The 20,961-nt window shown below is 37.3% G+C and overlaps 1 protein-coding gene across 2 annotated transcripts in view; it reads left to right on the top strand.

Moving 5' to 3' along the window:
* Positions 1–17,931, top strand: part of LOC136873994 (protein bric-a-brac 1) — a 477,177-nt gene extending 459,246 nt beyond the window's left edge. The window contains exons 6-7 of one of the 2 annotated variants that reach the window (XR_010860207.2): positions 10,428–10,771; positions 17,381–17,519. Coding sequence is in view for 1 of the 2 variants with exons in the window: in XM_067147435.2 (XP_067003536.2) it covers positions 17,381–17,586 (206 nt within the window). In the remaining variant the exon portion in view is untranslated. Of the gene's footprint in view, positions 1–10,427; positions 10,772–17,380 lie in introns of both variants that reach the window. The other variant, XM_067147435.2, reaches the window with a different exon arrangement.
* Positions 17,932–20,961: the final 3,030 nt, after the last annotated feature.

The following is a 20,961-nucleotide window of genomic DNA, read 5'->3' as shown; positions in this document are numbered from 1 at the left end:
TCCCTTTGCTGCTGCATCCTGCCGGGCCCCAGAGATGGCGCCACGTCTGGACCTCGTCGGATCTGCGTCTCTATGTTTCTTCTGCCTTCTTCTGTTGCTAAGATAGCTTAGGAGTTCTAGGGTTAATAGACAAAATTGTACATGGCACAGTGCTCTTTTTTTTTTTTTTTTTTTTTTTTTTTTGGCAATCTGTTTTACTTTACATGTTATAAACCTCATTTTAGGTCCGTATTGAAAATTTAACAGTTCAACAATGATAAAGGTGTTTTAATTTATTCCACCTATTCAATACTTATATTATCACGTATAGTTGTTACATAATTAAATTCTTAGTTACATGGGACATGTTTCGCCCTCAATTAAGGGCATCTTCAGCCTAAATACAATAATCAAAAATACAACTAAATTAAAAGTGGACGTTAAATACAATCATCAAAAATACAACTAAAATAAAAAGTGGAAGTTAAAAGTTTAGTCTGTTCTTAAAATTCAGAACAATAAAATTGTGAAAAATGATAAAATAAAAAGATGCTAATGGAAAACTGTCTTATGATTAAACTATAATCTTGTCAGAGACTAAAACTTCTATTAAAATTCGAATTAAAACAGTTCATATAAAATATTGGAAAATCAAAGTGGTAGTAATAAAAAGCCAACGACATGAGGGCGTGTACACAAGCATAAACTTGATTGTCATGAATACAATCTTTTCAAGGCCGTTGATGAAATTCGTAGTAAGTAAGGCAGAAGCATCTATTGAAACTTTTAACTTCCACTTTTTATTTTAGTTGTATTTTTGATGATTGTATTTAACGTCCACTTTTAATTTAGTTGTATTTTTGATTATTGTATTTAGGCTGAAGATGCCCTTAATTGAGGGCGAAACATGTCCCATGTAACTAAGAATTTAATTATGTAACAACTATACGTGATAATATAAGTATTGAATAGGTGGAATAAATTAAAACACCTTTATCATTGTTGAATCTGTTTTACGTCGCACCGACACAGATAGGTCTTATGGCGATGATGGAATAGGAAAGTGCTAGGAATGGAAGGAAGCATCTGTGGCCTTAATTAAGGTACAGTCCCAGCATTTGCCTGGTGTGAAAATGGGAAATCATGGAAAACCATCTTCAGGGCTGCCGGCAGTGGGGTTCGAACCCACTATCTCCTAAATGCAAGCTGTTAGCTACATGACCCAAACTGCTCAGCCACTTCCTTGGTCAATGCTTTTTATAGTTCCAGTATAAGAAAGTTCCATTTTGTACCATACAAATAATACAAACAAACAAACAAACAAACATGTTTTGCAAGCAGAGCAACTCACATTCAGAGGGAGAGAAATATGAAAAGGAATCCTCCTTGAGTGTTGAAGCACACGCTCATGACGAAAATGAGAAGTGGTGGAAACGAGTTTATCAGGGGCTGAGAAAATACAGATGTAGAAAAATTGGGATTGGTGGAGAGAAAGAGAGAGAGGGAGAGCCCATCTATTTATGTATTTGAAGTTCTGTAAATTGGCCTTATCCTTTTTTATTTTCACGAGATCCTATTGTGTGTTCCTTGTCCCTATCTCTTTAAATATGACTTGATTTCTATCATAAATTTAGACTCAAAGATCCAGTTTCACTCAAATATCTATCAAATGTCAATACTTGCATGGATTTGATAGCTGACTACCTGAATAATACTCGTGGAATATTCTATGATCCTCCTCTGTATTATCACCAATTACATAGCTGTCAAATAGCCTACATTATAGAACTGGAATGAAGTATCTTCAACTGTATGGTGCTATTTCTAAAATATCCATATATTTACTCAATGTTTTTGTGCATCATTTTTCCTTATCTCTTTAAAAAAAATAGGCTTCTCTAACTTGATGATCAGAAATTTATATGAGGTAGATGTACCAATTGTGAGAGAAATGTTGATAGTCTTTAAAAATGCAGTGGCCTGTCATCAGATATGTAGCATAAGATGTAGATTGAAGGATCCTGTTCTGAAAACTCCATAGGAAAGAAGATGCAAATTGTGGAGCTGATAAGTAGAAAAAGCAATCTATGTAAGTGGATTTATATGTTTCCAAGTAGAAACATCCAGGTGGTTTTGATAATGCCTTTTTCCTGCTAACTTGTGTATGTCTTCATGAAAATATTATCAAATTTACTAACTTATTTATTCAGAAAATCATATATTAAAGTTTGTATGACTAAAATAAAGGCCTATTAATTGCAAATAAAATTTTAGATTAAGTTTGGATATAAAAAGTAATTGATATTTATTTTCTTACAGCTGCTGCACTCTCGAGGAAGGCATACAAGTGTTCATCTTGTGGTCGGGAATTTGCCTACAGTTCTAATTTGAGGAGACACGTGGTAGATTATCACATTGGAAACGAACCAGTAACATGCCGTTTTTGTACCAAGATATTAAAGAACAAGAGCAGCCTTAGAGAACATATCTACAGATTTCATGGAGAGTCAACAAGAATGTGCAGCTTTAGTGCCGAGTGATTAACCATTAGTAATCATAATCTACCATTTTATGCGCTCCAAGAAAATATTCACCACAAATACTTTTTAGTCATTTCATTGTAGACAGAGCAGAGACACACTTTAAAGACTGATAATTATTATTTTATTGCTTATCCTTTCTTTTGTGAGTTATTTTTTAAGTGTAATTTATAGCTAGGATGATTTTCTTAAACTTCAGTTTGTCATTTTATTTCCACTATTTTGTAATCGATGGTAACTAATAAACAGAATTTTGCTGTTTGCAACTATAATTTCTTCAACATTATTGATGTTCCTAATATGTTTAATGTTAATGTAAAATCTGTAACAAAAAGAATATCTTATCTATCTGATCTTATCTGTCTGCCCTTTTGATTTCCATCCTTCCAAAGAACATTTATTATGTTAATTTAGTTGATGAACCATTAGACTTCTTGGCCCCAACTTCTTATCATGTTTATTTGCATTTGTTCTGGCTTTCATTCTGTTATAGACCACTTCAAAATATGAATTTACTCTAATCTTGTTGCTGTGTAGCTTATCAGTCCATCATTGCATATGTCTTCCCATGGGTCCCTTCCTGATGATTCCAGCATGTAGCTCATCTTTGCAATCATATGTGTTTCTGCTCACAGCACACATTTGAATCATCATAATCAACTTCCAGTACATTTTCTCCTGGATCGGTACATTACCAAATTATTTTCTTACATCTACATTAGAAACAATCCAATCTAGTGATGCCAGCTGACCATCTGAGCATCTTTGTCTCCGTGATGCTTAGTCGACATTCTGCCTCTTTTGTAGTTCAACATTTAGTAGCATACAGTACATCGGGATGGATGACAGCATGATAAATCTTTGATTTAGTTAGGTCTCCAGAATAATGACCACATATCAGATTGATGGAACTGTACTTTTGGGACCCATAGTATTAGTAGTTCAAATATCCAGCTCCTTTGCTGATTGATCAGCATTGCAGCCTTAGGTTCAGTTCCTGGCTGGGTTGGGGATTTTAATCGCGTTTGGTTAATTCTTCTGACTTGGGGATTGAGTATTTGTGTTTGTCCTAACATATTTTTATTTGATAAAAAATGGTATTTGTTCATGGTGTCGACCTCTGGAGATCTTTTGCCACTACTTGCACCATATGATATGAACCTCCGTGTAATTGGAATTGCGGAAGTGTAGAGTGTTGAATGTGAGGAAAGGAACGTTAAGGATGATACAAACTCCCAGTCCCCAGGCCAGGGATATTAATCATTTACAATTTTAAAACCCTGACCCAGCCGGAAATCGAACCCAGGGCCGCCGGGTGACAGACGGACGTGTTGCCGCCTAAACTGTGGGGCCGGACTTGTCCTAACATACTCCTCTTCATACACACATAATGAACCACACTACCAGCCACTATGAAAACATGAAATATTGAATTCATCCCTCCACATAGGGTTGGTGTCAAGAAAGACATCCAGCAGTAAAACTGGCCCAGGTCCACATACAGAATGCAGTTTACACCCACAAACCCATTGGGATGTGGGAAATGTGGTAGAAAAAGTAGTATCAGTAGTTTATATGGATCCTATTCTTGACAAGATATCTGCAGGAAGAGTTTTAATTTATTTAGTATCATATTAAATCTGATTGGGGAGTGTGATTAGCACAAGGTTTAGCTGTTGGCTTTCCACTCATACAGCCCACTTACAAAGCTTGATAGATTCCAGCGTGAACTCTTCAGTCAGTAAAATCAGTCAATCAGTCACTAATGATCTTCATTTAGGGCTGTTGCCCCAGTGGCAGATTCCCTATCATTTCTGTACCTAGTCTGTTCTCAAATTGATTTCAAAGAAGTTTGAAATTTATCAAACATCTCCAGTGATAAATTATTCCAATCCGTAACTCCTCTTCCTATAAACCCAATTTGTCTGATTGAATTCCAAAAGTATCTTCATATTATGATATTTCCTACCTTTCTAAGCTCCACTCAAGTCTATTAATGTCATTCTATACCATCTCTGACAACTCGGTGCATACCACTTAGTCGACAGCTCGTCTCCTTACTCCCAAGTCTTCCCAGCCCAAAAACTGCAATATTTTTATAACACTATTCTTTTGTCGGAAATCACCCGGAACAATTCGTGCTACTTTCTTTTTGGGTCTTTTCCAGTTCTCTTATCAAGTAATCCTGGTGCAGGTACCATACACTGGAACCATACTGTAATTGGGGTCTTACCAGAAACTATATGCCTGCTCCTTTACATCCTTATTACAACTCCTAAATACTGTCAAAACTACATGAAGAAATCTGAAACCTTTATTTACAGTCCCGTTTGATGTTATTACCCCAATTAAGATCTTTCCTTATATTAACCCCTAAGAACTTACAGTGATCCTCGTGCGGTAATATCACCCCCATCAACCCAGTACCAGTAATTAAAACTAAGAGGTCTTTTCTTCTTTGGTGAAACATCATGACTTTGCATCCCGTTTACCATCATCTGCTGTCCACCTCACAACATTGTTGAGATCCTTTTATAGTCTCTCATAATCATGTAACTTATTTACTAGTACAGTATAACATCATTCACAAAGAACCTTAACTGTGATTCCAGTTCTTAACTCTCATCCCTTATGTACATAAGGAAAATATGAAGGTCCAATGACTGCTAATTATGTTTGCCATCATGTTATCCTTAGCTGAATTTTTTTTGTTAAATTCAATTTCATAGTAAGTTCCTTAATTTCTCCATACTTCCATAACCATTCCTAACTTTATTTCTTTCTAATGTGCACTATTTCTCTGTTATAATATAGTGGATCTTTACCATTCTTTACCTCCTTTCAAGGTACAGTACATACCTGTATTCACACTTCTCAACAATTGCTTTAAAACCATTCCATATGCTGTTTATTTGTATTTACCACTTTTCACTGATCATAATTACTGTTTAAAAACTTCCCCATGCCTCTTTTATTAACTATATGGTATTGCCTATTAACCTAATAGTCCTACTTTTATAACCTTCCTTTCTATCACCTTTACTATGACGAAAATGGCTTTGTGATCATTTATACTGTCTATCACTTCACTTTCTTTGTAGAGCTCTTTTGAATTCTCACATGAAAAGTCATACAGTGTCAGGAAAGGCATCTAGCCTTAAGCCCTTAAACAAATGCCTAACATGACCACATGACTGCAGAAATAACTGGGGTAAGCTGAAGAAAGTCTTCACCACACTAAAAGTAGTTGTCGGAGAAAATAGGCCTTAACATCAACAGGTTGAAGCATTTTTCCTGTGTTATAAGAACCTTCATTTCTCTGTAGGCAGAGATGTATATGTTTCCATCTGTCATAAAATTATGTTATTCTTCCAGTAATATTCAATCCTGCAGTTACTAGACACAAATTATGGCATCTAGTGTGAGATATCACCTGGTAGAGATCATTGTTCTTCCATCCGTGACAAAGTAATTGACTAAGTAATGTGTGTAGGTGCTTCATGTAACATTATGATAAAATTCAAATTAAAAAGCATAGTATTGTCCCCAACTTCCAGTAATGTACTTTAAAAGAGCTTTGTATGTTATTCAGAACTTGACATTTCTGTGTTGCATGTGCACAAGGTGTTAAGTCACAAAAACATGATTTTCAGAAAATTACTTAGGATCATATGTGTAATTCCCGTAGCAGATGTGAGCACTTAACAAACGTTTGAAGAACGGTTCATACTATCCTCCATTCATAGTAAGTGACACAACTATGTCTTATTTTATGTTATCCACTCCTATAGGTTAAGTAACTTGTCACCTTTTGTGCACCCAACATAGATTTATGACCTGATTACTGCCCTCAGGTAAACTCAGGGGGAGGGCGTGACAGTCAAGGGTTTTTCACCTACTTGGAAGCTGCAGTTTGAATCCCGTACAGTGCAAATGAGATTCTGGAAAAGAAAAACTGTGGCTATGATCACAATATCAGCAATAACATTGCAATGCAGGCATGCATGCCTGCTTGCTTGCTTGCTTGCTTTGCTTAACTCTGTGTAAGCTTCCTGAGTCAGAGTTTACTTCCTGTAGAATAATCAGTTTCTTTCCTCTCCTGCACTGGTCCACAGTAGTACTTTGTTCCCTTTTCAGTTCATACTGTTCCCCTACTTGGGAGATCTCACAGAATTGTCAGACCTTGACATTTGTGACCTGATTAGCATCCTCAGGTAAACTCAGGGCAAGGGCATGATAGCCAAGGGGCATAGCCGCTGGTTTCATACCTGCTTGGCAAGTGCAGTTTGAATCCTGTCCAATGAACAGTAGGCAATGGTATGATGATAAACAGGGTGAAAAGCCAGGTTGTGAGTTTCACAAATTGGAAGAGTTCTCTCAGTTTTAATTACTATGTTGATGGGGTGAAAGTTCCCTCTGGGGATCATTGTAAGTACCTAGGTGTTAATATAAGGAAAGATCTTCATTGGGGTAATTACATAAATATGATTGTAAATAAAGGGTACAGATCTCTTACATATGGTTATGAGGGTACTTAGGGGTTGTAGTAAGGATGTAAAGGAGAGGGCGTATAAGTCTCTGGTAAGCCCCCAACTAGAGTATAGTTCCAGTGTATGGGACCCTCACCAGGATTACTTGCTTCAAGAACTGGAAAAAATCCAAAGAAAGGCAGCTCGATTTATTCTGGGTGATTTCCGACAAAAGAGTAGCATTACAAAACTGTTGCAAAGTTTGGACTGGGAAGACTTGGGAGAAAGGAGACAAGCTGCTCAACTAAGTGGTATGGTACAAGTGATAGTTCTCATAAACATTTTTGTAATACTGTTGATAAGTGGTATGTTCGGAGCTGTCAGTGAGATGGCGTGGAATGACATCAGTAGACGAATAATTTTGAGTGGTGTCTTTAAAAGTAGGAAAGATCAAAATATGAAGATAAAGCTGGAATTCAAGGGGACAAATTGGGGCAAATATTTATTTATAGGAAGGGGAGTTAGGGATTGGAATTACTTATCAAGAGAGATGTTTGATAAATTTCCAATTTCTTTGCAATCATTTAAGAAAAGGCTAGGAAAACAACAGATAGGGAATCTGCCACCTGGGCGACTGCCCCAAATGCAGAGATTGATTAATTGATTGATTGATTGATTGATTGATTGATTGATTGATTGATTGATTGATTGATTGATTGATTGATTGATTTCTTTCTTTCTTTCTTTCTTTCTTTCTTTCATCACAATGTGCAGGTTGATTGATTGATTGATTGATTGATTGATTGATTGATTGATTGATTGATTGATTGATTGATTGATTGATTGATTTCATCACAACATGCAGGTCGATTGATTGATTTCTTTCATCACGACGTGCAGGTCGATTGATTGATTGATTGATTGATTGATTGATTGATTGATTGATTGATTGGTTTATTGATTTATTGATTGAAAATTAGACTTTTGAAAAGAAAAATCCTCTCCCTGTGGTTCAGATTCCACTTATCAGCTCCAATAATTTGCATCTTCTTCCCTATGGAGTTTTCAGAACATGATCCTTCAATCTACGTCTTATGCTAATATCTGATGACAGGTCACTGCATTTTTAAAGACTATCAACATTTCTCTCACAATTGGTACATCTACCTCATATAAATTGCTGATCATCAAGTTAGAGAAGCCTATTTTTTTAAGAGATAAGGCAAAATGATGCACAAAAACATTGAGTAAATATATGGATATTTTAGGAATAGCACCATACAGTTGAGTTTTGTGGATTTTAGGAGATGAGAGAATATAGCTCACTGTATTTATCAGGGCAGTTGCTCATATTTGCAAAATTCTATCTCTTGGCTGCTCTCAGTGTCTATACAGACTTTTCAATTTTGCTGCAGCCTATGAAGAAGTATTTAGGACATTGCAAAATTATTGACCCTTCCTCTGTAAACCTAAGAAAGTAGTAGTTTGAAAAGTGGGTCCAGTGCATGCAAGAAGACATACTGTAGTGTCATCTATGGCCATCAGATGACATTGCATTTGCACACTAGTAGAGCAGTGCTGCCTTATTTGTGCCAGAGTGCAGGTGCTTTTCTGAACAACGCTCAGATAAGCTGACAATTATGGGAAACAATGGACTAAGTTGTGTGGTTTCTATGCAACGAGTGGCTGTTTCACACATTCACATGAGGTTAGCAGCTATAATTGGGGAAGCAGCACCAATTCAACAGAACCATGGCAATACACAGCAATATGGCAGATGGCAGACCGTTGGCACTCTGAGTACTCCATGATACACCGTGCTGCCTTATCTGCCATACTTGCTGGATCTTGTCCCTAGCGACTACACAGTGACGGAAGTTATGCATGGTAAGAACTTCACCTCCAGTGAAGAGCTTCAGGCAGTTGTCTAGCAGTGGTATCAGGATACCCACAAAAAATTGTATTCTGCACAAATACAGAAACTACTGGAAAGATGGCAAAGATGCATAGACATTGATGAAGAATCATCATCATCATTAGTCTTTGTGCTCATTTTCTTTGTTTCAATGAATGATTACTGTGAAGAGAAAGCATTTAGTGTCCATAATTCTTTAATTGACTTTGAGAGTTAATAGCTGACTGAATTAAACATCAAAACTGATGCATGGAGTCCCCAGATAGCATTATCTCTAGCACATAGCAATACAGTATAAGAGTTTAAAATATGCATGTGTTCTCATGTCCAGGCACTTGGATACAGTCCATTCGCAATGATGATTGGTGGTTTGTGGTCTTTATTTATTTGTGCAGACCATCTTGTTGCTCCTTCCCTCAGAGGCAAAGATCATTACACAAGTGTACATGTTTCTGTATCCAGTGCATGACTGCATGTTGTATGCTGTGTAGTGTGTGGTAGTGATGATGATGATGGTGGTGGTGGTGGTAATGAGGTAGGGAGAGAGTGAAACCCAATCTCAGTGCATAGCCTACTCCTATCAAATAACACTAAGGTGTCTGCTTAAGGTTTAATGTCTACATTCGATGGACAAATCACCATCAACAGTGTCATATGCCACCATATGATCACTGCAGAGAGGTTTGGAATTGGACTCAGGCTTTTGGTGCCCTGCCTTTAGGCCCTCCTGGCCAACATTCTGATGATGAACATTTTTTGAACTAATGTAACTCGAGCCGGCCAACCGCAGTGTCAGACTTTAAAGATTATGACCCCCAGGTGATGTGAGTTAATAATATTATCATCATTGTCATCCACTCATCCTGGGGACTCAGTTCAATTATTTACTATACTGGCACCTTCTGAGATACGGCCCCCAAAATCCATAACCCTCCGTGATAGAAGAGTTTATATGTTGCACTCCATGAAGGATATGAAAGCAATTACACTAAGGGATCTGATACCGCATTCAAATCCTAACACTGTAACAGATTTTGCTAGATTTTTTTTTTTTTCTTTTACAATCTGTTTTACATCACACCGACACAGGTAGGTCTTATGGCGACAATGGATTAGGAAAGGGCTAGGAGTGGGAAGGAAACTACAGTGGCCTTAATTAAGGTACATCCCCAGTATTTGTCTGGTATAAAAATGGGAAACCATCTTCAGGGCTGCTGACAGTGGTGTTCAAACCCACTATCTCCTGGATACAAGCTGATAGCTACGTGACCCAAACCGCACAGCCACTTGCTCAGTGCTAGATTTATACATCCTCTTGGGAAATATCTGTCAAATTCAGCATCAGAGATTCCTTTAGCCATACAATACAGTTGTAAGTATATCTGGAATAAAGTTATATCATTTTTTATTTCTCTATCATAATTTTTCTATTGTTTACTTTTTCTTCCAATATTTACGTTAACATCTTCAGTATGAATATAATAGTCGTAGGTGTCTAATAGTATTCTTTTCTTTTCTTTGCAGCTACTGCAGTGTCAAATAAGGCATACAAATGCTCATCTTGTGCCCGTGAATTTACCTACCGTTCTACTTTGAGAAGACATGTCCTGGATTCTCATGTTGAAAATGAGCCAGTAACATGCCGTATGTGTGCCAAAATAATGAAGAACAAGAGCAGTCTTAGAGATCATGTCTACAGGGTACATGGAGAGTTAGCTAGGATGTATAATTTTGGTGTCCAGTGATTATCCATTAGTAATGTGGTATATTGGAATCCTAAGGCAGCAATCTTTATACCCTTCCAGAAAACTGTTCTCGCAGAATTATTTGAATTTGTTTAGCAACAGTCAGTACATCATGAGTGTGATGTGAGTCTCAACTATAATTATTATTATTTTCTTTTTTTGATTGAATAATCCAGTTGGCTTACTCTGTGCATGTGTGTGTGTGTGTGTGTGTGTGTGTGTGTGTGTGTGGTTTTTTTTTTTTTTTTTTTTTTTTTTCTTCACAGACAGGTCTTCTCATAGTAATATCTCTGTCCTTCGCTGATCTCTTCCTCAACACGTATCTTCCTTCTGCTCTAAATTGTCTTGTCATCATTTTTTTAATGTCCTTTTTCTTATTTTCTTTCACCATCCTCTCTATAGCATCCTGAAGCAAGCAAGCAAGCAATCTCTTCTCAACTAGTGACCCAGCTTGTTTCTCTTCCTGTCTCTTCAACCCTTGTTAGAACCTCCTCATTCATCACTTTTTCAATCCATCCTCTACCACATTGACCTCTCAAAGGCTTAAATATAAGGTATCCACATTATTGTCTCTTAAAACCAAACCAAACCCCATGATGCAACAGCCCCGAAGGGTCATGGCCTACCAAGCGATCAGCACGACGAACCCTCTCAGCTATTATTGGCTTTCTAGACCGAAGCTGTCATCTAACCATCAGATAACTCCTCAGTTGTAATCAATGTAGGCTGAGTGGACTTTGAACCAGCCCTCAGGTCCAGGTAAAAGATCCCTGGCCTGGCTGGAAATCGAACCCGGGACCTCTGGGTAAGAGGCAGTCACACTACCCCTATACTGTAGAGCAGACTTTTTGCCCCTTAAGATTTACAGTATGTGAAAGTAGTTTATCATATTTATTTTAAGGTATCTTTAAACATAAATTTGAGATGTAATAATTTCCTTGATTCCCCTTTTATTTTTGCTCTGTTTCAGTTAGTATCTTTGATTAAAATGTCCATCTCCATGGCTAAATGGTTAGCGTGCTGGCCTTTGGTCACAGAAGTCCCAGGTTCGATTCCCGGCAGGGTCAGGAATTTTAACCATCATTGGTTAATTTCCCTGGCACGGGGGGTGGGTGTATGTGTTGTCTTCATCATCATTTCATCCTCATCACGACGTGCAGGTCGACTATGGGCGTCAAATCAAAAGACCTGCACCTGGCGAGCCTAACCCGTCCTGGGATCTCCCGGCACTAAAAGCCATATGCCATTTCATTTCACTTGATTGAAATGATTTTATACCTTTTGTAACTAGACTGAGTGGGTTTTTCAGTTATTTAGGCATTTTCCTTCTGTAAATTAAGTTGTAAGGTCATTTATTTATTTACCATATGACATGGGATGTAGAAGAGAAAGAGAAAGGACGATAAGTTCCACCTTTTCAATACTATATATTATGTGAAAGTTTTACATTTCTGTTAAAACATCACAATTTTTGTATATTTGGTACCGGTATCGACAGTTTCTCTGTCATCATCAGCCAAGGACAATTATATAAAGACAAGCTGCATTGATCATGACTCTTATGTTAAGATTACAATAGTAGTTTAAAACATACATGATATGGCTAAAATAGTATTTACATATATAGATTGAAGGTCAGTAAGATAAAATAGTCGTATATTTTATACGGAACAACACATGACTAAATGTTTGTTCACTTTTTCAATGTGTCAAACATGGCTACATGCTTTCAAAAATGACCGGCCGGTCAACAGTTAAAATATCATAGACTTAAGCCAATAATCACACTCTACTACAATTTTACATTACAAGAACAGAATTTCTTTCAACAAGTTAATCCTTTTTAATTAGAAATATTAAAGTGTACACCTATAGAAATACTTTCACATAATATATAGTATTGAAAAGGTGGAACGTATCATCCTTTCTTTGATGTAAATCTTGATTCAATACGGAACCTAAATATGAAATTCTTAATGTTAAATACAAGAGAAAGAGAGATAGTGTGTGTGTGCGCGCGTGCATGCGTGTGTGGGTTTTTTTTTTTTTTTGCAGAAATCAAAAAAATTTGTGCAAGAACTACATTAAGAAAAATTTGATAGAGTAACATTAAAATCATTTAAGATAAACTCTACTTCATAATTTATAAGTCTATAAAATAATGTCCAGTTTTGCTATCTAACTGAGACTGTGTTGCATCATAGAAGTGTTTCCCAAGATTGGCTCTTAAGTTGCAGTATCCGTTCATATGCATGGTCACATTCGATGGAGGGAGTTTCACCCCATTTTTGCAGACCTGTCTGTGCAATTCCCGTATCTCACTGAATGTCATCTATGCACTTCGTGGCAATTCTGTGCTGACAGGTTTCTTGAAAGGATCAATGAATTTGTGGTGTTTCTCAGGGATGGTATCATTTCACATGTGAGACCACTTGATCTTGAATTAATTTAATTATAGTGATTATGCTGAAAAGATCAATGCTGTAAGGATTTGAGCTGTTCAATTTTAGCATAGGTTTATCAGAGTGGTTAGGAAGCTGGGCATATCTAAAAAAGTGGTTTGACTTCTCTGGTGAAACTCCTCAAAAATCAATGGGATTTTTGACTCTAGCAAAAGAGATAGATATCCCTCTGTGATATTAGTGCCCTTATTTGTAAGTTAAACATACAGAATAATGTTGATGTAGATAAGGTGTGTGATGAGTAAGGCCCTGATTCAAATGCACTAAAAACTCTGAAAATATGCATGCTCCTATGCACTAAAAATCTTGTAAAAATGCATGAAAATATGCACTAAAAAAATACACTTACCAGACGCATTATTTAATTTTAACTCAGTGTTAAATTGACAAACATGTTTAATTCCTTGAAATGATGCATGTCAGTAGGTTTCAACAGTTTTTCAATGTTTTCAGGAGTCAATAACTTTCTGTTTTCAGCCAGAATTAATTTATATGCTGAAAATGATCATTTTACGTCGACGGATGTAAGTGGGTAATGCTTGAACAATGGCACTGACTGCTCGGAATATTCATCTGCAAAACCTTTAGGCATTTTTCAGTTTAATCTGGTGAAACACTGCAGTAGACGAAGAGCAAGTTAACAGATGAATGCACTTGTTGAAGCAAACTTCGGGAGGCTACTGTAAGGAGAAGGAAATAGTACTGTGAAAAGCGTCATTATCCATCTACCAGCTTGTTTTGCGACACTGAAAGCTTTTTCCTTGATCAGGGAAGGCTTCTTATGTTGCCAAGGGATGTATAACATACAGAGTTCATTAGATTTTACATTTCGGTCAGAAATCTTAGATAATCGATCACACATAAGAGAAAAATATGTCTGTATATGCACTAATGCTCAAAATATGCACTAATATTCAAAATATGCATTTGCATATCCGCATATGCATTTTTTTAAATCCAGGCCCTAGTGATGAGTATTCAAAAATTTTCACTTTGTTTAAGCATACCTGCCTCAAATTCTTTCGTCGAGAGGGTATTTTCACATATGAATGTAAAATGGTCAGATGTGAGAAACAGATGTTCCGTTGACTAGATTAAGTCTGAGCTGTTTCTTTCTGTGAATTTATCTTCAGTTTCATGCAAAGACTTTTATGAACTTGTTAAGAAAGGCAATAAACTATTACAATCTGTTTAGAGTAACAAAAAATATGCTGAATGACATAGTATCGGCAAGGAAAGAATATGTTAGTTTCAGTGTGTGTATTACTGGTGAAGGTATATATTAATAAACTGCGATATGATGTCATTATAACTTCTGTAAAATCATTTTTAAAGGAATTTCACTAGTTGTCGATTATTTCACGCACCGATTTCCTCGAACACACACCTGTCCTGTAATTTATTTTCAGGAATCTGGCAACCCTGCCATGCCGTCACAAAACACTGTCCAGGTACTGCGTATGAGAACACTTTCTCTTGTGGTCCAAGATGGAAGTGCACTGTGTGTCGACACACTGCTTGGAAGCAGTTCACTGTGCCGTGTCGAATGATTTGAAACAGTCAGCAATGTCATTTCGCCCATCTCTATTAGCCACCTCTTCTACCTGGACATTATCCATACATCCAACTACATTGCTGTGAAAAACTTAAGGACAAGGTAGACAAAGCAACATATTAACTACTCGATGGAAATGAATGAAAGAGTGATTGAATGGATGGCTAAATTTCTAGAAAACAGAACTTGGAGAATTACAGTAAGTGAAGAATTATCTGATCCTGCAATTAAAAGGGGTATTCCACAAGGCAGTATTCACCTAATTTTTAACGTTCTATGTGAAATGTATACATCATACAGCCAATGAATTAAAAAAAAATTATATGATCTTCCTCTAAAAGGGATGGTATTCTTGTGTGTGGAGGATTATTTATGTCAAGATCGGCTATTTTGAAATAAGAACACTTTCCTACAATACATTCACCAGTGGCGTTCTTCCTGTAAAAATGCACAGATGCTACTAGCAACCTCAGATAAAAGTTAAATTCAAGGATACTTCGGATGTATTGGGCTTCTTCTTCTTCTTCTTCTTGACATTTATTTATCTTGATTCTAATAATATTCTTAAAAGCTGAAACATTCCGGAGATATTACCTAGCACAACACTTCAACATTACAAAGGCAGTGACTATTACCAAAACCAAGCAAGTGGCTACGTGGTTGGGTCACGTAGCTGTCAGCTTGCGTTCGGGTGATAATGGGTTCAAATCCTGCTGTTGGTAGCCCTGAGGATGGTTTTCCATAGTTTCCCATTTTCACAACAGGCAAATGCTGGGGGCTGTACCTTAATTAAGGCCACAGTCACTTCCTTCTCAGTCCTAGCTCTTTCCTATCCCATCATTGTCATTAGACCTGTTGGTATCAGTGCGACAGAAAATAAATAGTAAACTATTCCCAAACTAGTGTGTTACAAGCACTAGGACATGGAAAACATACATGCTACAAACTTAAGTGTCAACCTAAAAGAAATTGCACTAATGAATATATATTGTAATATTTACTTTCACATAATGAATAGAGTATTGAAAGTTTTGTGTGCACAGCTCACCCCATGTCAGTCTTGGACAGAAATTAATATCAAAATATTTATAACAATATTCTGTTTTACTTACATAATATAGAAATAGAATGTTGCAGAAAAAAGTTGATCACTTCACATCTGACTCAGGGTTCACAGTCTGTCACCAAAGCTCAGGCCATAACAATGTTTACTTCTTGTACAAAAGCAACTTATGTTTGGTGTCCAAAAGGACAACCAGCCATAAAACTGAGCTTTATCCACAGGAGGCCAGGAAAGAAAGAATATGAATCCTTATGAAATAATGTATTATTTTATACGTTATTTAACTCTCATGATACCGGGCGAGTTGACCGTGTGGTTAGAGCCGCGTGGCTGTGAGCTTGCATCTGGGGGATAGTGGGTTTGAATCCTACTGTCGGTTTGCCATTTTCACACCAGGTAAATGCTGGGGCTGTACCTTTATTAAGGCCATGACCACTTCCTTCCAACTCCTAGGCCTTTCCTATCCCATCATCGCCATAAGACCTATCTGTGTCGGTACGATGTAAAACCACTAGAAAAAAAAGCTCTTGCTCTTATGATATTTTTGTTTGTGTTTTAATGCCGCAGTAACACTTGAAGGTTTTCAGCAACACTGGTATAAGAAAGGACTAGGACTGAGAAAGTAGCATCTGTGACCTTAGTTAAAGTGTGGTCCCAGTAGATTCCTATGATAAGAATGTAAAACTGCAGAAAACTGTTTCAGGGCTGTCGACTGTGGGGTTTCAGTCCACCATCTCCGCAGTGATGCCTTCAGTCTGATTATTAGAACACAAGTGAAATGACATGTTTCAAGCTACATAACAATGGCCTTGCATGCTTACTCTGTTCCAGAACAACCATCTAAAAATTTTACAAATGAACTATTCATTCTACTTGAATATCATAACATTAATAATTGAATGTTATTAGTTTTGCATTCCACTAATTACTTTTATGGTTTTTGCAGATGTGAAAGTGATGGAATTTTGTCCTACAGGAATTATTTTATGTGCCGATAAGTCTGCCAACACTAGGTGTATTAGAGCACCTTCAGATACTACTGGATGGAGTAGATTGAGCCTGCCAGCTTGGGTTCTGAAAGCCAGCCATCTCTACCATTTGGGCCACTCAGTTCGGCAATGATCATAATAATTATGAGAAATAATAGACCAGTTAACATAGAACTAGTTGTAAAGCCATAATTGTAAATCAGGGTTTCTTGTCGTTAAAAAAAGATCATTGGGCATATTTATGTTAGTTCTTGACAGGGGCAAGGCTCTTTAAAACAACAATAAAAATCTTGATTTCTGATCAGTTTCATACTTTACGTTGATCAGGTTAAACTCTTTAACTGCTATGACCTGTGTTATGACTGTGTAGGATATCCTCCATAGTACAGTGCTGCCACATTATATTGCAAAAATTTAGTTAGATAAAATGTTGTCCATAAAATTTTCATTGTATTTACGTAAGTGTGAATTTCCTCCATTTTCTAGGTTTGCTTAATGCAGTTAGAGTTGTGATCATAGCACCATATATTCTATCAATTTGTTTCCTCACATGAATAAACTAAGAGATTATGTAAATTCATAGTTGCGATTGTAAAAAAGTTACATTTTGTTTCTGGATAGAATATAGGTGATATTAGATAAACTTTTTAATTTTCTTTGCAGGTACTGGAGCCTCAAAGAAGGCATATAAGTGCTTCTCCTGTGATCGGGTATTTGCTCATGGAACAAGTTTGAGAAGGCATGTGGTGGATGCTCACATTGGAACAAAAGAACCTCTATATTGTCACATTTGTACCAGAGTAATGAAGAACAAAAGTTGCTTAAGAGTGCACATGTACAGGTTTCATCAGGATGCGTCAAAACTGTAAATGATGTGTTCAGATTCTAAAGAACATTAGTCAATTACTCTTAACTGTGATTGTCGGTCCTAGATGATGAAATCATTTGGAGTCCTAGAAACAATATTCAAGTGTAACTGTTATTTTATTGTATAACTACATAGTGCTGTATATGTTTATGATTTGTTAAATTATTTCTATGTACATGATAATTTTGCATTTTCAGTTATGGTTGTTAAAGGAACTCTGTATTGATTCTCAGTTCTATTATTGTTCTTATGTTACTTTATAATAACTCATTTTTCAGTAAACAAAATAGTTAGACCTCTTCCTAAGAGAAGAGTAAAATATTTATTTTGTTTCATCGCAACAAAATGAAAATTTGTCTGAACTCGTTAACTAATGTTGTTTATTCTCCATACTTAGATATAACTTGTTATTGGATAGTACAGTATATAATCATGTTGTACAGTTGTATACAATTTTATTAAATATTTCTTTTAAAGTTAAAATAATTATGCATTGTAATAAATGACTGGACACTAATACCTATTTGTTTTTATTATAAGGCGCGATCAAAAAGTTTCCGTTCGGCGGTCATACAGTCCCGAATCGGGATGCCAATGAGGCAAAATTGCCGTGAGCATTGAGGCACTCTTCCCACCAACGTACCAGGTTAAAGATCCCTGTGTGGTAAAACACCATGTCCTGCTGTGTGAAGAAGTCCGTAATTGCCTGCTGTACATCCTCGTTCGACAGGAAGCGTCAACCCTTCAAGGCCTTTTTGAGGGGACCGAAAGCATGATAATCGCACGGGGAAAGCTCAGGACTACAGGGCGGGTGCTCGAGTGTCATCCACCGTGTGCTTGTTGTTGTCCGTAATGGATGAGGCTAGCTTCCCAGATCGACCAGCGTCTTGTGTTGAAACGCGACCTGCTGCCCCATACACAGTCTTCATTCTCCGATGGATGTCCACCGGTGTTTGTCCTTTGGCAGCCAAGAACAGAATAACAACATGTTGGTCCTGTTTTGATGCATTTGGTAATAACGTTGCCATAGTTCACATGGCTGCATTTAACCTACGCACCTCGGCACGACACAACTGCCATACCAATCCCTTTGCCTACATATCTGAGCCTATATACCCGCATCAGAGTCATGCTACAATGCATGTCCGCTGCAGCAATGCCCTCAAATGGAAACTTTTTGATCACGCCTTATATATATATATATGAAACATTATCAGATTAGTTGCACAAATACCTGGTACCTGAATAACCTTGTTCTCTTCCTTCATCCATTTTTCAACAAGCAATATAGTACCAGTATTCAAAGAAAGAAGCTGCAATTTCATTTCATAGCAACAGAAAGAATCAACAAATATTTACTAAAAGTTGGTAGTCACCTTGCTTGAGTTTGTGAGACAAAAATAGTAGCAAAGCCTCTCAGAAAGAATGCTTTCTTATTTCCCCTTTACTTGCTGCTGAGCAGTGGTGGCTCGTGAAGTTTCGTATAGGAGGGGCACATTATGGTTTAAATATCAGACATGGATAATATGCCGGAAGTCTAAAATACTCACATATATTTACACATACAAGTATAAACAATAAAAGACAATATGTCAAAACATGCATAAGTTCACCTAATCTTTAATTCTTATGTCAGATGTACCCTCCTTTCTTTAGCTGTAGCAAATCTCTCGATCATAGCCTGCGCATTTTTACCCCTCAGTTGTCACTTCTCAAGAATATCCTAATTCTATCTAATGTCATTGGTATGGGTGTAGTATTATTTTCAACAATAGCACATTCGGAAAAGTCAATTAACTGTGTAGCTTTTATTTCTTTCTAGAGAACTACCAGCTACCCTTCTCGGTCACTGTTTGCTTGTGACCAAAGCTCTCTCATTACAATAGGCCTCTTCCCCAAGAAACATAGCTAGCGACAACGTTTGGAGACCATGTACTTTAACCCACCACTGGTCGCTATATGAGCAAAATGCTCACGGTCATTTAAAATCATCTGTTCTTTTATACAGCATGTCGTTTCGAACTTGAGCCCTGATGTACCTTCGCACAGCAGTTTTGAGAGAAAGACGGATGCATTGAAACGCACGTCTGTGACCTTGAGAAGGGACAGGGAGGGAGGAATTATCAGCAACCGTCAACAGCAAGCATTTTGCTTCTCGCTCGACCAGTCACGTTGGCACTAATTTCTGTGTGTGTTATAGTTTCACTATTGTTGTATGTTGTTTCATAGTTGAAACAGTTCTTTGCAACTTAGTGTATTAATGTATTGTGTAATTAGTGCATGACAATAGCTACGAGTCATGACATTTTAGCGTGGTTTGTTGAAATTTCTAGTAATCAACTCGAGGGCGAAAACAGTGAGTTGGACTGTGAAAGTGAACACCGTGAACATAAACATATCAGATGTAAGGCTTTTCAGGCGTTTGCTCTATTAACCAGCGTTACGTCTTAGGTCTGACACTAGACTCGTCAGAGTGGGATGTGTCAGAACCTACCCACTGACGCTGGGTGTGTGCAGGTGAGCTTATCAGAAGCCTATAACTGCATACGGGAGATAAATCTCCACAATGGAATTATTGCCTGCCCAGCAATTCCGAATGGAAAATTCTAAATTCCCATGGAGGGAATTAGATATTTTTCACCAATAGAGCATATGAAAAACATATCAGATGTAAGGCTTTTCAGGCGTTTGCTCTATTAACCAGCGTTTCGTCTTAGGTCTGACACTAGACTCGTCAGAGTGGGATGTTTCAGACCCTACCCACTAACACTGGGTGTATACAGGTGAGCTTATCAGAAGCATATATATGAGGCACAGTCTGATAACTGCATACGGGAGATAAATCTCCACAATGGAATTATTGCCCGCCTAGCAATTCCGAATGGAAAATTCTAAATTCCCATGGAGGGAATTAGATATTTTTCACCAATAGAGCTTGTAAAAAACATATCAGATGTAAGGCTTTTCAGGCGTTTGCTCTATTAACCAGCGTTTCGTCTTAGGTCTGACACTAGACTCGTCAGAGTGGGATGTGTCAGACCCTACCCACTGACGGTGGGTGTATGCAGGTGAGCTTATCAGAAGCCTATATATGAGGCACAGTCTGATAACTGCATACGGGAGATAAATCTCCACAATGGAATTATTGCCCGCCTGAAAAGCCTTACATCTGATATGTTTTTGACATGCTCTATTGGTGAAAAATATCTAATTCCCTCCATGGGAATTTAGAATTTTCCATTCGGAATTGCTAGGCGTGCAATAATTCCATTGTGGAGATTCATCTCCCGTAGTGCTGGGAGGAAATTCTCCATGGTCTTAATTAAGTTACAGCCACAGCTTTTGCATGTTATGAAAATGTCAAAGAACAGAAAAC

The sequence above is a fragment of the Anabrus simplex genome, chromosome 5, assembly GCF_040414725.1.
Source record: "Anabrus simplex isolate iqAnaSimp1 chromosome 5, ASM4041472v1, whole genome shotgun sequence".
Taxonomy (NCBI): Eukaryota; Metazoa; Arthropoda; class Insecta; order Orthoptera; family Tettigoniidae; genus Anabrus; species Anabrus simplex.
This window is presented reverse-complemented; position numbering and strand designations above follow the sequence as displayed.